This window comes from Cervus canadensis, chromosome 1, assembly GCF_019320065.1.
Source record: "Cervus canadensis isolate Bull #8, Minnesota chromosome 1, ASM1932006v1, whole genome shotgun sequence".
Lineage (NCBI taxonomy): Eukaryota > Metazoa > Chordata > Mammalia > Artiodactyla > Cervidae > Cervus > Cervus canadensis.
In genome coordinates, this window is record NC_057386.1 from 75,846,395 (window position 1) to 75,864,047 (window position 17,653).

The window sequence follows — 17,653 nt, forward strand, 5'->3', positions numbered from 1 at the left end:
AAGCAAATCTCGAAAATGTTTCTAATGTAGCCGGGAGAGATGCCCCATCTTCCATTCCCATCCCTACTGCTCCCAAATGGTAGCTATTTGGAGGGTCTCATTCACCACCCACAGCTTCTGGTCTGAGTGTATGGGGAAGGGGAGATTTGGAGAACCTTAGACACCTATCTGAAGTATAGCAGAGCAAAGAGTGATCTCTGGTTGGTTGGGGGCATTCATTTTATAACATACTGATTTTGCTTTTTAAAATCACTTTTCTTCAAACATATATATGGAAGCAAATTATGTATTTAAGCACCTGACTCAATATATCAGATAAGTTTGTAAAAGCCAGATTCAGATAAGACTTTTTTTTTCAACATTACTTTTAAATGAATAGCTCTGTAAACATTGGAGGCATGGTAAGTGAAAGTCTCTTGCCAGAATGTCTCTTAAGTATTGATAATAGCCACCATCATCTGCTTTAAATACTGTGGAAGTAAATGGTTATATGGTAGTACTACTAATAGTAGTTGTAATAGTAAATGTGGTATACTCCTGGTAGAAGGAAAAGAGACACTTTTTTCTAACGTAAGTGTGTAAATTATCTAGGGATTTGCTGTGTTCTCCTCTATGGATCTTCCACCTGGTGACAGAATTGAAACAATTATGAACAAATAATGGGAGCTAAATCTGCACAGGCATTTTCCCATGGAGACCATCATCTTATGTTTTTTTTTTTTCCTTACTTACCTTAGCATATATTTTTAGATGCTGTGTTGATATTAGTAGTTACTCATAGGTAATGAGTGAATCATGAGATGAAAGATTTTTGTTTTACTGATATTTTCTTTCTGAAAGCTTAGATCAAAATGAGTGATTTCTTAGGGTAATACAGTTTACCCAAATTGATAACAAGTAGAGACAGAAAATGTCAACCATGATACCAAGAATGCCCACTTCCTTGGCTTTCATAGGATGGGTCCAATAGTACTTCTCTGATAAAACTTTGCTTTAGTAAAAATGAATGGCAACATACTCTGTCCCAGCATTTTGTCCGTTCTATTATGTAACTTACACATTATTGGATATTTAATTTGATGATAAATTAAAATTATAATGGAGTAATCATGGATCAGGCATACAAAAATGGAGTTGGGTGGCCAATGAGGACCAGGTCTCAGAGAAGTCTCTGCACCACTGAGAACTTGAACTTTCTTTGAGCTATGCGAGACTCAAGAACACCACCAGCTGTATTCAAAACAGCACCTGTCAGCTGCAACCTTACGGTCTCAAGTTCTTCCCTTATAACTATGCAAACATTTGGGGCCCCCACCAATCCTCACTTAATAAACACCCTTACTTCTTGCCAGCTCCAATTATAATTCTTGATAACCACTCAAGTAACTTTAAGCTTTCGATTTTTGCCTTTATAAGCCTCCCTCATTTTGTAGTCCAAAAAGAACACAGTTCAGGTAGTTCTTGAGTCTGTGTCTCCAGGCTGGAGTCCTAACAGACCCCAGATAAATGCCTTTTTATCTCAGTTGGGTCTCTTTCTAGAATGGTGGTCAACAGATTATGTTTTTCTAAATACATTATTAGCTACTTGAAAGCAGATCTCATATAGTTGTCATCTTTTGAGTTATCAGTATTTTCATAGTTTAGCAGACAAGATAAATATTCAATGTCTGGTAAGCCTCTCAGTGACAGGAACATGGAAACACTTTAGCTTTTCATTCTGAATTCCTTTTAAAATAACAAAATAGATAAATAGGTACTCCCTCAACATTCTAAACTGAATAAGTATTAAGCATACATCTGAATCTTGGAGTTTTAATAAATCTTCACATCAGTGGGTCAGATTAAGGGCTCATTTAGCTCAGATTCCTTGTTCCTAAAGTTTAAGCTTTCAGCTTCTTCATTGCAAACTTGGGATCCTTCAGAAATTCTTTTCTAACAAGTCAAATTTGTTGCTGGCTACAGAATTATGTCAAAAAACAGAAGTTGCAAAGCCTAAGAAAAGAAGAGCATAATACTGTTAAAAGTACCTGGAAATGAACGTGTCTTTTTAAACCCATAAATACCATCCAAATACCAAAAATACCATCTTTGACACAGAAGATGACAGTCTCAAAAGTCTAGATATAGTGGCCTTATCATGGATGCAATGTGAAAAATGTTCAGTGATCTTGATATCTAGCCAATAATCACATTTTATGCATGGAGCTCCATCAATTCCCTTAATCTGAGACTCTTTAACAGAGATATCACAAGTTAAGTATTTTATTATTCCAATAAAATGTAAAGCATGATAATACCAAAATCAAAGTCAAAATTTACTATCAAGTATATGCAGTAAGGGCTTATACTTATATGATCCAACATCTATGGGGCAAAGAAAGTTGTGATTCACTACTACGTTTATGCTGTATTTTAACTTTTAGTGTGAGTTAAAATGACAGGCTTTGGAAAAGATTTGAACTCCATTTTCACCATTTATTAATACTTCAAGCCAAAGGCAAGTAATTTTCTTCAGTTTTTTTCACCAGGGTTGTTGGGACGTTTGATAACATAATGAATGTATAATAAAACCGTTTCAGTTCAGTCGCTCAGTCGTGTCCGACCCTTTGTGACTCCATGAATCGCAGCACGCCAGGCCTCCCTGTCCATCACCAGCTCCCGGAATTTACTCAAACTCATGTCCATCGAGTCGATGATGCCATCCAGCCATCTCATCCTCTGTCGTCCCCTTCTCCTCCTGCCCCCAGGAGGAGACCCTCCCAGCATCAGGGTCTTTTCCAATGAGTCAACTCTTCGCATGAGGTGGTCAAAGTATTGGACTTTCAGCTTCAGCATCAGTCCTTCATATGAACATCCAGGACTTACCTCCTTCAGGATGGACTGGTTGGATCTCCTTGCAATCCAAGGGACTCTCAAGAGTCTTTTCCAACATCATAGTTCAAAAGCATCAATTTTTCGGCGCTCAGCTTTCTTCGTTTAGAGCTCAGTAAACACAACGAAAGATTAACAATTGGTATCAGTAGCATTTAAAAAGACACCATGTAACCATGTGATACTATTTATTATGTTAATATTTACTGTATCTCCATCATACAGTTTCAGGGAAGAATAGCTCCCTGCTGGCCACAATGAGCTCTCATCAGAACGTCTAGAACCCTAGGGAAGGCTTGCGGTACTAACCGGACGCTGTTAAAATGTGATTTACTCAAAATTCAGGGCCCAATTATGTGCAATAGGAGGTAGGACCTCACTGTTTGCAGGGAGCAGGCGCTTTGCGGGAGGGAAGGGTCTTCGGATGGATAGCGAGGAATGCCTCCCGGGCCATCCCAGGAGCCGGACGCACGCCGCAGCCGGCCGGCGGGGGCGGCGCGGCGCGTGGTCGGGAAGGTCCCTCGGCGGCGGTTGAGCCCCTCGGTGCAGGTGCGCGCAGCACGCGCCCCCGGCCGCCGCCTCCTCCCTGCCCGCGGCCGCACGCGCACGCGCGGTTAGCAGTCGCTGCTGCGCGGCCGGCGGCTGGATTGAGCTGGGGGAGACGCGGGGACCAGGTGGCAGCGGCTCGGACATCGGAGCTGCCCCTCCCGAAGACGGGCCCGCAAGCCAGGTGCGTGGGCACTAGTAGGTCACTTTTCCGCGTCCTTCTGCGCTGCAGCTGGGGGTGAGGAAGCCGAGTCCTACCTCTTCCCCGCAGGGCGGGGGCTCCTGCTGCGCCCCTCTCTTGGGCGTCCGCCGGGCGGACCCGGTAGGGACCCGTGAGGAGGTGGGTGTGGAGTCTGGGGATGGGGACGCGGCCAGCGAGGTTCTCGGGCGGGCTCTCCGGGCCGCGGGGGAAGGGAGGCCGGCCCGGGCGGGCGGCGGTGGGGCGATGACCCTCGGGGTCGGTTGGGGGCCCCGGAACTTCTGTGTGCATGGCCACCTGCGGCGCTGGGGCCGGCGCGGGGAGAGCCAGGTGGCCCCTCAGCCCGGCCTGTCCCCGAGGGTTCAGAGGCCCCGGGGAGCCAAGTCCGTTATTCCAGCGGTTGCCATTTCAGCCCCGTTCCACGCTCGAGCCCCGGTGCGCGCTCCCGAGGGATGGCGAGGGGGCCGGTCTCCTTTCGGCGCTGCTCACTCCGCCCGCTCCTTCGCACCGACAGGCGAGTCAAACCCAGCTAGGCTCAGTTCACGCCCTGCCCGCCAGGATCCGTAGAGGCGAAGGGACCTGACTTCACGGCGCCGGTGGCCCGCGACTCCCGGCCGCTCCCTCGGCGCGCCGCTGGGGAGGGAGGGTTGTGGTGAATCCCACGGAGCCCTAATGACTCGAGACTCATTATCGCCCACGGCGTGTTTACGATCAGATAGTTTAGCTGATTTTATTTTTAGCACCTGCCGGAGCAACAGGAATCCGAGGCGTTTGCTTTGGATATATAAGCAAACGGCAACGACGCCCAGAAGGGAGAAAGCAGATCAATCGAGAGTGGCCATGGGAAGAACTCTCGGATTAGGAAAGTTAGTTTGTATGGAAACTTTATGATGCTTTAAAGCCATCAAAACCTTGATTTAGCCTTGCGATTTTGCTTGCTCTAAAATTTTTACGTCACTCTAGGTATTTTGATTACTGAAGGTAACCTTCCTTTTGGCAATTGTTTGACTTCTTTTCAGTTTACAAGTTTGTCTTCACATGCAATGGGTTTGATCTTCCAATCACATTAAAGGCCGTCCCTTGGTAGCTCAGATGGTAAGGCATCTGCCCGCAATGCGGGAGACCCAGGTTCGATCCCTTGGTCAGGAAGATCCGAGTCAGGAAGGTTCTCTAGAGAAGAAACTGGCAACCCACTCCAGTATTCTTGCCTGGAAAATCTCATGGACTGTGGAGCCTGGCGGGCCCCAGTCAATGGGGTCGCAAAGAGTCAGACATGACTGAGCGACTAATGCTTTCCAGTCACATTTAGAACTTATCCGTAAATCCATGGAAGATAGCCCTCATCTAGTTGATAAAGTTGATTGTTGTGTATGGATGGTGTATGTTATAGATCCTCAGAAACTGAACAGTGCTGTGCTTAGTCACTTTAGTCGTATTGGATGGACTCTCTGTGACCCCATGGACTATATAGCCCCCCAGGCTCCTCTGTCCTGGATTCTCCAGGCAAGAATACTGGAGTGGGTTTTCAAGTGCTATAAATTAACCTTACTGCTTGTTCCTAGTAAGTTTTAGTGCTCTTAACTGGAAAGCTAGAATTGCCAACTCTGATAGACCTTTAGATCATCCAGCTTAATCCTTTCACTTGATAAATGGGGGGGAGGGGGTTAGAACAGTTTCAGCCCTTTCCTTTTTAGTAATAGAATATGAAACTTGGTATGATGGTGCCAGACTCAGTGTACTTTCTATCTTATCACTTTGTAGTTGAGCTACTGAAGTTACATGACAACTAAAACTTCAGTGATTTTTCCAACACTGCTTTGGAGGCTTAGCCGTGCTGGTGAGTCCTCAGTCAGCCATTAAAACTGAATACCAGAAACATCTCAGTTATAATAGCAGATAGAAAGCATGAGTGTGTTAATAGGTGAGTGTTAAGAGTAAGAAATGAGTCTTAAAAGGGCAGAATTTATGCTGAGAACTGTAGACAACTGTTGAACGTGTTTATGAACAGGTAGTACCATTAGACTTGTTCTTCAGAAAATTCATGCTGGAGAGAAAGTGGCAGATAGATGGATTGGGAAGACTGCAAGTGAAGAAGCAAAGTGGGACTTTACTGATGTTTTCAGAAATCATGGATTCCTAAATTAAGGCTGTGGCATGGATATAGAAAGACACATTCAAAAACACCCAAACAGGTTTAGCTACCAGTGATACAGAATATCAGCAAAGAATAATCTTAAGATAGTGACAGAGTAACTTGGCTGATTTGGTTGACCAGAGGTGCAGTTAATGGAAGAGGGGAATTGAGATTAGAGAACCGGTTTGGGTGGAAAGATGAGCCTCAAATTAATAGAGGCTTTGATAGATCCTTGAAGAAACTAGAGTGGTGGCTTCTGTGCTGTGGATAACACTTGGGAGTCTTTAGTTAGTCTTTATAGGTAGAGGTCAAGAGTATGAAATGTAAGGAGAAAGCCTGGGGACAGAACCTGAAGGAACAGCATCATTTACAGGAGATAGAGAGAGCCCATAGAGGTGGCAGAGAAGATGAAGAGAATCAAGACTCAGGAATAGCATCATGGAAATCAAGGAAGGAGAGAGCTTCAAAGAAGCAGTCAGCAAGGTCGAGAGACAGCAGTAGGCAATAGGACTGAAAAAAGCTGTTGCACTTACAAAGTAAGATTTGGTTCATGGGAACTGTTTCAAAGAAGCTAGAATCAAGTACAGGAATAATAAAAGTATTAGTTTTTCATTGTTGTCCTAATAAATTACCACAAACTTAGCAGCTTAATGCCGCACATTTATTTTCTCACAGTTCTATAGGTCAGAAGTCTGACCCAGGTCTCACTGTGCTGACATCAGGTGTTGACAAGGCAGCATTCCTTATTAGCAGCTCTGGGAAGATTCTTCCTTGCTCATTCAGATTGATGACACAATTCAGTTTCTTTTGGTTGTAGGACTGAGGTTCTTGTTTCCTTGTTGATTATCAGCTGAAGGTTGTGATTTTCAGCTTCTAGAGCCCACTCACAGTTCTTGGCTCATGACCCCTCCTTCCACTATCTTCAAGATCTCTCTGGTGGGTGGAGTTCCTCTCACTCTTCAGATCTCTTCTGCCTGTTCTCACTGACTTCCTCTTCCACTTTTAAGGGCCTGTGTGACTATATTGGGCCCACATGCATATCCAAAGTAATCTGTTTTAAGGTCAGCTAGATAACAACCTTAGTTCCATCTGAGAAGCCTCCTCTGCCATGTGAGGTAACATTCACAGGAACCAAGGAATAAGATGTGGACATCTTTGGTGGGCGGGGGTGGTCATTGTTGTGGCTACCGCGGGAGGTTAAAAATGCTAACAGTTAATGAAGACATTCTTTCTAGATGCTTTCATTAAGATGATACCCAGAAACATTTACATTATCTAGCATGTGATAATTATAGTTCCAATAGTAAGCCTTACTGTTTATCCTTGAGCTTCATAACTGTCTTCTTAAATATCCTGAAATTTGTGTGAACACTGTAAAATTTTAAAGTTTCAGAGAAATATAAGGTAATACTATAAAGTTGTTCGTTTTTGTTTTTTGTAGCCTTAAGCTGCTTTAAAATCTTTGCTGGAAAGATTTTAGAGGCCATTTAACCAACTAACTAGATTTGTGTGTATAAATTATAGTTTGCATAGACATCAAAATATGGCTTTTAGAATATGAAGCCCACAGAAACTGGAATGGATGTCTAAAGGATGGAACATATTTAAAAAATACTTAGCCTTGTATTTATAGGCCTAGAGCCTCAATTTATAGGCCATTTAATAAGCTAAATAGTTAAACCTTCTAACTTTAGAGCTTTAATGAAATGAATGTAGAGTTTGAAGCTATACCTATTATAACTTTGGGTCTTAACCTTTGCTATTTAGTAGCAGTCTCTATTCTTGAGTAAGCTGCTTCCTGAGTCTTGCTTTCCTTATGGAGGATGGGGTACCAGTACCGGCATCAGAGAGTAGCTATAAGGATTGGAATTAATTATACCTGAATCGTAGGTACTCCAACAGCACTTCCTGTTCTCCTTGTCCCACTCTTCTCTTTCCAGTTCCTTTCTCGAGAGCCGCTTCCTTTGCCCATGTCCTGGGGAAATCGGTCCTTTCTGGCCTTTGTACCTCAGTTTGAATGTAGCTTTCTCAAGGAGGCTTTCTCTGACACTTCCTCCACCATGCAAATTTAGTTCCCCAATTACCGACTCTTACAAATCCCTTACTAGTCAGTCACTTGTCACAATTTACTATGTGTTAAACCTGGGTTATTTAGCACCTGCTTTCCATCCCAAACTATAAGCTCTTTGCAGTCAGGGGCCATATGTTTTGCTAATTTCTATAAGTTCAGTAAGTTCTAATTGTAAATTCTAACATCATGCCTGACACATAATTTGACAACCATAGTATTTGTTAAATGAATTCATGAGTGATGAATTTTTTTATCTACTGAATTTCTGGAAATATTAGATACTACAATATTTATAAATCCCAGGTGTGACTTATTCTGAAGCATGCTCGCTTCTTTGAGAAAGTCGCTGCATTTCAAATGGAGTCTTGCAGCTTCTTTGGAAAAAGGCTGCCTCTGTAAGATGCCACTATCAGCCCACTCCAGTATTCTTGCCTGGAGAATCCCAGGGACAGAGGAGCCTGGTGGGCTGCCTTCTGTGGGGTCACACACAGAGTCGGACACGACTGAAGCGACTTAGCAGCAGCATTATCTTTCTCTTCGCCTTATTTGTGATGCTTCCAAGTGAACTATGTGCACCATGGCCAGATAATTCCAAGAATACTCTTTAATTTTGGTGAAAATTTGTCTAGTTTTATTTTTATGACGTGGTAACAGATTTTTTTCATCTAATTTTTTTTTTACTATCTTTTCTAGTAAAGTTATGAACTGACTTATTAAAATGCAGGATGTCTGTAGCAAGATTCTGAAATACCTCACAATGAGGTATTTCTTCATAGATGTAGAATAGAAATGAATAATATGTTTAATTCTCCCAACTGCAAAATTTCTAAATTACTATCTTCTTTATCTATAGGAATACTTTGTATTACATTTTAACAATGTTCTAAAAGACTTTAGAGGGCCAGTGTTGGAAGCGTTGATGTAACCATTTCTCTCTCATAAAACCATAGTTTAAAACATCTACTGTATATAAGGTTTCAACCCATGAATTTTTCTAGGAGTTAAATTCTAAAAAAGGATTTTTCCTCCAAGGATCTTGTAGACTTTTATAGACAGTGAAACTCCTTCATTTTATTTCTGGCCTTCCCCTAATTGCCTAGAAATCTTTTTGCCAAATTTATGGTTGCAGGGCTGCTACAACAATAAAGTCATTCTAGTTGGTTGCTTAGTAACATCTATTTATCTTCCCCTGTAACATTTTTTCCTGTCATTTTTGCATTCATTCATTCTGTGAACATAAATATGTCTCTGTTTATCATGCACTGGCGCTCTTTGGCTAGCACTGTGAATACAGAAAAGAGAATTCTGGCTGTCAGTGAACTTATATTTTTGTACGTTTTTTGTTTTTGCAAATTTCCTCATTTTGGAACTATGTAGAAGTACTATAAATCCTCAATAAATAAATGTATCATTATAATGTTTATTTAACTATTATTTTGAAAATGATGCTCTTCAGTCCACTTTAGTGTGTAGCTATGTTTTAAAAGAGCCCAGTGCAGATTCAGTTTATTCTTTCTATAACTACTAAAACCAAACAATATTTACATATCCTGGATTTCTGCTCTGATCACTTCACTACTCTCACATCTTCAGTGGTTTCTGAGTTTTATAGGATCAGATCCAGAATTCTTGGAACACTGTAGTTATTTGCTTAAATCATTAGAAAGTTGCATTTTCAACTATTATTTCTGCTATTATGGTTCTTTCCCCACTTTTTGCTGCATTTCCTGAGATATTTTCATTGTTTCTAAGTCCTTCTGATTTAGAAAAATATACCCAGTTTCAGTTAACAGTATGTATTAGTTAAGGTAATGCTCGAATAGTAAATTAAAAAATCCCAGGGGCCTAACATAATTTCTGGTTGCTGGTGTCCTAAGGAGTAGATGGCTGTGATAGTTAATTGTATGTATCTGCTTGACTGAACCACAGGCTACCCAGATATTTGGTCAAATATTATTTTAGGTGTGTTTGTGAGGGTGTTTTTGGATGAGATTAACATTTGAATGGTAGGCTGAGTAAAGCAGATTGCTCTTCCCCTAGGTGAGTGGCCTTATCCAGTCAGTTGAAGGCCAGAATAGGACAATAAAACTGATACTCCAGTGAGGAAGAGGGACTTCCTCTTGCCTAGCAGGCTGAGCTGGGACTTCAGTTTTTTTCCCTGCCCTTGGACTTGAACTGAAACACTGGCTCTGCTTGGGTCTTGAGCCTGCTGGCTTTCAGACTGGAGTTTATAGCATTGGCTGTCCTGGCTCCCAGGCCTTTATACTCAGGCTGTCACTGCATAGTTAGCTTTCCTGGGTCTCATCTCACTCCATTCACCTGAGTCATGCTTAACTCTAGAAAAAACACAGTATAGTTTTGTCTCCTGGGAAAAAAAGAAAACATCAGTGGTGATCAGCCTGAAATCTCTCCCAAGTATCTCATACTTGGCCAGAGTTAGTTATACTTCGCTTTGTTATTGAACCAGCCTGCAGGCAATGCAGAGAACATACATGAGGTCAAAGATACATGCAAATGGATGTGCTTCTCCATTGCTTGCTTTCTTCACAAATATTTTGTGATTTCAACAACCTGTATGAAGTGAGGAATACACAGGAAGCTTAGAACCCTGGGATTTTATATTTTGCACATTTGTAAGGGGGCAAGGGGATAGCATCTGCACTAGAAGTTCTGTATTATACCATCTAAACAAATTCTTGCTTTACTAATCCTGTATATCTTAGGACAACCATATAGTTCAGTAAGAAATTAGAAGACAGCTAACGCTACAGAGCAATTGGACTTTAATACATGTACACAAAACACTTCACCTAACAATAGCAGAAAGAAAAATTAATGCCAGTCTTCCTCAAACTCTTCCAGAAAATTGAACAGGAGGAAATACTTCCAAACTCACTATATGAGGGTGGCCTTACCCTGATAGCAAAGGCAGATCAAGACACTGAGAAAACTACAGACCAATATCCCTGATGAGTATTGATGAAAATACATATTTTTCTTAAGTGCACACAGAATATTCTCTAGGATAGACCATATGTTATACCACAAAAGAAATCTTAACAAAGTTTTAAAAGTTTGTTTAAACTGGAAAAGATTCAGAGTATCTTTTCCAGTTACGTTGTGATGAAACAAAATCAGTAGCAGAGGGAAAGCAGGAAAAAAAAATCCACAAATATTTGAAAATTAAACAATACACTTTAAAACAACCAAAGGGTCAAAAAAGAAATCACAAGGAAATTGGAAAAGATCTTGAGATAAATGAAACAACAACAAAAAAAAAACAAAAGAAAGCAGACTCAAGCTTATGGTATAGAGTGAAGACAGTGCTAAGGAAATTTATGGCTGTAAACACTTACATTAAAAAAGAAAGATTGTTTATTAACAACCTAACTTTACACCTTAAGGAACTAGAAAAACCCAAAGCTAGAAAAAGGAACATATAATAATGCAGTGGGGGTAAGATTAATATAAGAAGTAGCATGGTATAATGTAAGGTTTTGGATTCTCACCTTGTCTCACATTTGCAATTATGAGAATTTGATCAGGTTTCTGAACCTCTCAGTTTTCCGTATGTAGACTGGGAGTAATAATGTCTTTCATAGTGATGTCCTGGGCTGCAAAGATTAAATTAGCTAGTTGTTTTATGCAAATGAGTGATTATAGTCATAGAACTTCAGAGAAGAAGCAAGCTTTCCAGATAAAGGTTTTAAAATTTTTTTCCTGAAGCTTTGGCAACTGGTTCTGAAGGAAAGTTACAAAGAACTGTGATATAGAAAACAAACAGTAGACACTGTTTATATTTAAAATAGGTAACCAATAAGGATCTACTGTATAGCACAGGGAACTCTGCTCAATACTCTGTAATAACTTAAATGGTATTTTCAACAAATTAATTATTAAACTAAAGTGTGCATTCATTTTGAAGGAGAAGATATGGGGCTAAAATGATATTAATGTTCATTATTACTGCTGTTATTTATTTTATGCATTTCTGTTTACTCAAATGTTATTGATAGTGTCAAGAATACTTTTTACTACATTGTATAAGCCATGGAAAGCTCTTTAATTTTTAGAACAATGAAGCTTTCAGGGTTATTAACAATTGATAAGCAGTTTGCAACTGTACTCATTTGTGTGCCAGTAAGTGAAAATTTTAAAAATCCATAGCTTCCTGTTATTGAGTTCAAATTGATCCCTTTACATTTGCTTTCTATCTCAGTTAACCTTTTTTTATGACTCTAGAGAAGTTACACTCTTCTAATTATGAGTAGTATGCATCATTTTTGTATTCTTTTCCATAAAAATGGTGATATTAATACATCTTTTAGTATAGAATATTCATATTATGTTTTTTTTTTTAAGATGTATTTTCAAAGTAAACTTTAAAGTTGTAGTCAGTGGCCTTTAGAAGAAACTAAAGCTAACTGGCCCATACATTCGTGTAGAGTTTTACTCTCATTAAAAAGCTTTAGTTGAGCTAACCAAAATGGAAGAATGCTTTTTATAGTCTGATGTTTCTTTTTTTAAAACACAGCTTTATTGATGTATTATTTGCATACCTACAAGTTGACCTGTTTAATGAGTACAGTTCGGTGAGTTTTAACATATTTAGAGTTACACAACCATTACCATATTCCAATTTTAGAACACTTTTGTTACCCTCAAAAGAAGCCATGTACCAATTAACCCTTTCTTCCCACTCCTTTCCTTAGGCAGTTACTAATCTATTTTCTGATTCTATGGGTTTGCCTATTTAAATGGGGTCATACAATATATGGTTTTTTATGACTGACTTCTTTCACTGAGCATAATGTTTTTGAGATTCATCTGTCTTGTAACACTTCAGTACTCCATTCTGTTTTATTGTCAGATAATCTTCCAATGTGAATATTCCACATTTTGTTTATCTATTCATCAGTTGATGAACTTTTGGGTTGTTTACACTTTTTTGGCTATCATTATTTGGCTATCATCATTAAGCATTTATAGTCCAAGGTTTTGTTTGGACATCTGTTTTCATTTCTTTTGGGTAGAAGAGTAGAATTGCTGAATCATAAGGTAATTCTATTTTCACCGTTTTGAAGAATTGCCCTACTGTTTTCCAAGCTCATTTTGTATTCCTGCCAGCAATGTATGAGGATTTCAACTTGTCCACATCCTCCCAACACTTGTTGTTATTGTCTCTCTTTGAGTTTAGCCATTCTGGTGGGTGTAGGGTGCTGTGTCATAAATTCAGTGTTTCTTAGGCAGACCCATGTAGGTCTATAAATATGTTCTACAGCAGTTAAGAGTTCTCTCAGAATATACTTTTTTTTCAATAGAAACTCTTTCATGTTGATGGTAATATAACTATACCCTGGATCATTTGAATGACTATCTCCTAATTTCATTATTCATATTTACTTGTTTAAAAGTCCACTGGTGCCAAGAAATAAACCCTGAATTTTTAACATGCTAGTGGGAAAGAGGAGGGTGTAATTATGTAAATTACATATTTCTGCCAAGAGGCAGTCAAGTAATATTTGTCTTCTACTCATCTCAATGAATCTTATAAGGAACAGAGGTCTTGGAGCTTTTGAATGGAGAAGTGGTTATGTATGTAATTGAATCATCATAGTGTTACAGGCATGGTAAATGCAAAAGAACTTCATCACAGCAGTCAACCTCATTGCAGTAAGTCCTGTATTTATTTGAATTTTCAGCTGTAATTTGTTTTCAGTAAAAGGCTGTCACTTTCAGTTGTGGTAAAATTATTTTTCTTTTTTTGGTGTTTACATATAAATGTATTTTGGCTTTACAGTTATAAAATGTCCAATTGTATGTTTATATACACTTAAGCAACATTATAATAAAAAAGTAACTTGAGCGAACATTTAGGAATCACAATCCTTTTTTAAAAAACATGAGTTTGGTGGTCACTTCTGTATCTTTAGGTTTGTGCCATTGGCTCTTTGCTTTTCAAGGCAGGCCTTCAGCTGTAGATGCCCATGGGATTTTGAAGTTTGTAGTATCACTTGTTGAAAGCATAATTTAAGTAAGTTTGGTAAGTTTTAAAAGCCATCCTAGTAAGAGGTATTAAAGGAGAACTTATTTCTTGGTAAGTATACTTACACTTATTTTTCATGATGTTGTTTTATTTTTACTGATTACTGTCACTTTTACAGATAATCAGTATGCGTTTCCAAGGCTTTCGGCTATGTTTGGGTCTTCTTTTCATCTCAATTAATGCAGAATTTATGGATGATAGTGTTGAGATGGAAGACTTTGATGAAAATTCAGAAGAGACTGATGAAAATGAACTCTCCTCAGAGGTAAGGTTATTGAGAACCAAGCTATCCATTATTCCTTTACATGATACATAGGGCTAACTAATTTCTTAGGATTCCTTTCAATTGGAATAGCCTTTAGTTTCTAAATAAATAGAAAAAAAAAAAAACCATTGCCTTTTTCCAACCATTTGTTGCTGTGTTTTTTAGGGTGCCCATGTGCTACAGAAATTTGTGCATGGCATCTAGCACAGTTTTATTACCAGATAAATATGGGAAAGATTTTTATGATCAAACTTGGAGTTCATCACTAGCTAAAGAGGGCTAAATACTTAAACCCTTTTCAGATAAAAGAAAAGGTAGTAATTTTCAGTTCTTCTAAAAGTAGAGAAAATGGTGTTTCTTTATTTTTCTGAGGAAAGAAATGCTGAATAGGAGGATGGGTTCGAAAGGAGAGTGATGATGAAATAGGCATTTATTTAGTAAGGCTCCCACTGTTTCGGTCTCAGCATGAAGATGTGTGTTTTGAGGTGGTGACTGACAGGAGTCTGGAAAAGTTTTTAGAGGTTTTTGTGTACTCTGACAATCCATAAGAACTTTCACACTGAGGAATATTCATATCTAATATTGGGACAATCAAAATTTTTTCAGAAATATTTTTGGTAAGAAAATACTAATTATGTTCTGCTGGCTGCTGTTTAAAGGATTGAGAAGAATAATACATAGTTTTTTTTAATGAATTTATTTATTTTAATTGGAGAATAATTACTTTTCAGTATTGTGATGGTTATTGCCATACATCAACAGGAATCGGCCAAGTTGTTATAAATCTCTTTTTAGAGTTTTTTTTTTTAATTTGCAACTGCATGTGTTGTTTAGCTGTTCAAGGTGAATATTCTTTCTCCTGTTAAGTTTGAAGCTCCACAAGCTTCAAACTTAAACATTTAAATTTTTTTTTAAATTTTATTTATTTATTTATTTATTTTCTGTCATACATTGATATGAATCAGCCATAGATTTACACGTATTCCCCATCCCGATCCCCCCTCCCACCTCCCTCTCCACCCGATTCCTCTGGGTCTTCCCAGTGCACCAGGCCCGAGCACTTGTCTCATGCATCCCACCTGGGCTGGTGATCTGTTTCACCATAGATAGTATACATGCTGTTCTTTTGAATATCCCACCCTCACATTCTCCCACAGAGTTCAAAGTCTGTTTTCTGTATTTCTGTGTCTCTTTTCTGTTTTTGCATATATGGGTTATCGTTACCATCTTTCAAAAATTCCATATATATGTAGTATTGCTGTAATGTTTCTTTAATCTTCTGGCTCACTTCACTCTGTATAAGGGGCTCCAGTTTCATCCATCTCATTAGAACTGATTCAAATGAATTCTTTTTAACGCTGAGTAATATTCCATGGTGTATATGTACCACAGCTTCCTTATCCATTCATCTGCTGATGGGCATCTAGGTTGCTTCCATGTCCTGGCTATTATAAACAGTGCTGCGATGAAAAGCTGGTTTTTTTTTGAAAAAATAAACAAAATTGACAAGCCATTAGCAAGACTCATTAAGAAACAAAGAGAGAAGAACCAAATTAACAAAATTAGAAATGAAAATGGAGAGATCACAACAGACAACACTGAAATACAAAGGATCATAAGAGACTACTACCAGCAGCTCTATGCCAATAAAATGGACAACTTGGATGAAATGGACAAATTCTTAGAAAAGTATAACTTTCCAAAACTGAACCAGGAAGAAATAGAAGATCTTAACAGACCCATCACAAGCAAGGAAATCGAAACTGTAATCAAAAATTTTCCAGCAAACAAAAGCCCAGGACTAGATGGCTTCACAGCTGAATTCTACCAAAAATTTAGAGAAGAGCTAACACCTATCTTACTCAAACTCTTCCAGAAAATTGCAGATGAAGGTAAGCTTCCAAACTCATTCTATGAGGCCACCATCACCCTAATTCCAAACCAGACAAAGATGCCACAAAAAAAGAAAACTACAGGCCAATATCACTGATGAACATAGATGCAAAAATCCTTAACAAAATTCTAGCAAACAGAATCCAACAACATATTAAAAAAATCATACACCATGACCAAGTGGGCTTTATCCCAGGAATGCAAGGATTCTTTAATATCCGCAAATCAATCAATGTAATACACCACATTAACAAATTGAAAGATAAAAACCATATGATTATCTCAATAGATGCAGAGAAAGCCTTTGACAAAATTCAACACTCATTTATGATTAAAACTCTCCAAAAAGCAGGAATAGAAGGAACATACCTCAACATAATAAAAGCTATATATGACAAACCCACAGCAAGCATCACCCTCAATGGTGAAAAATTGAAAGCATTTCCCCTGAAATCAGGAACAAGACAAGGGTGCCCACTCTCACCACTACTATTCAACATAGTGTTGGAAGTTTTGGCCACAGCAATCAGAGCAGAAAAAGAAGTAAAAGGAATCCAGATAGGAAAAGAAGAAGTGAAACTCTCACTGTTTGCAGATGACATGATCCTCTACATAGAAAACCCTAAAGACTCTACCAGAAAATTACTAGAGCTAATCAATGAATATAGTAAAGTTGCAGGATATAAAATTAACACACAGAAATCCCTTGCATTCCTATATACTAACAATGAAAAAACAGAAAGAGAAATTAAGGAAACAATACCATTCACCATTGCAACAAAAAGAATAAAATACTTAGGAGTATATCTACCTAAAGAAACAAAGACCTATACATAGAAAACTATAAAACACTGATGAAAGAAATCAAAGAGGACACAAACAGATGGAGAAACATACCGTGTTCATGGATTGGAAGAATCAATATTGTCAAAATGGCTATTCTACCTAAAGCAATCTATAGATTCAATGCAATCCCTATCAAGTTACCAACGGTATTTTTCACAGAACTAGACCAAAGAATTTCACAATTTGTATGGAAATACAAAAAAACCTCGAATAGCCAAAGTAATCTTGAGAAAGAAGAATGGAACTGGAGGAATCAACCTGCCTGACTTCAGACTCTACTACAAAGCCACAGTCATCAAGACAGTATGGTACTGGCACAAAAACAGAAATATAGATCAATGGAACAGAATAGAAAGCCCAGAGATAAATCCACGGACCTATGGACACCTTATCTTTGACAAAGGAGGCAAGGATATACAATGGAAAAAAGACAACCTCTTTAACAAGTGGTGCTGGGAAAACTGGTCAACCACTTGTAAAAGAATGAAACTAGAACACTTTCTAACACCATACACAAAAATAAACTCAAAATGGATTAAAGATCTAAATGTAAGACCAGAAACTATAAAACATTTAAATTTTTAAGTTTAAAAATTTAAATTTCTTTAAAATCTGGCTCTGTGATCCATAGAAAGTAAGTAATAATCAAAGTGCTCATGGCTGACTTAAGATACAGCTACTGTGAGGGTTTCGGTAGGTTAATACTTTAAAGAAATTGCCAGATACCTTCGACTCTTAACTATGCGCTGTGCTTAGTCACTCAGTCGTGTCCGACTCTTTGT

General features: G+C 38.7%; 1 protein-coding gene across 5 annotated transcripts in view; it reads left to right on the forward strand.

Moving 5' to 3' along the window:
- Window positions 1-3,456: 3,456 nt before the first annotated feature.
- Window positions 3,457-17,653, forward strand: part of CLGN (calmegin) — a 45,124-nt gene continuing 30,927 nt past the window's right edge. The window contains exons 1-2 of one of the 5 annotated variants that reach the window (XM_043485821.1): window positions 3,457-3,601; window positions 13,986-14,132. In XM_043485821.1, the coding sequence (XP_043341756.1) occupies window positions 13,995-14,132 (138 nt within the window). In that variant the 5' untranslated portion in view covers window positions 3,457-3,601; window positions 13,986-13,994. Of the gene's footprint in view, window positions 3,758-3,898; window positions 4,131-13,347; window positions 13,495-13,985; window positions 14,133-17,653 lie in introns of those variants that run through there. The other 4 variants (XM_043485837.1, XM_043485829.1, XM_043485808.1 and 1 more) reach the window with 4 other exon arrangements.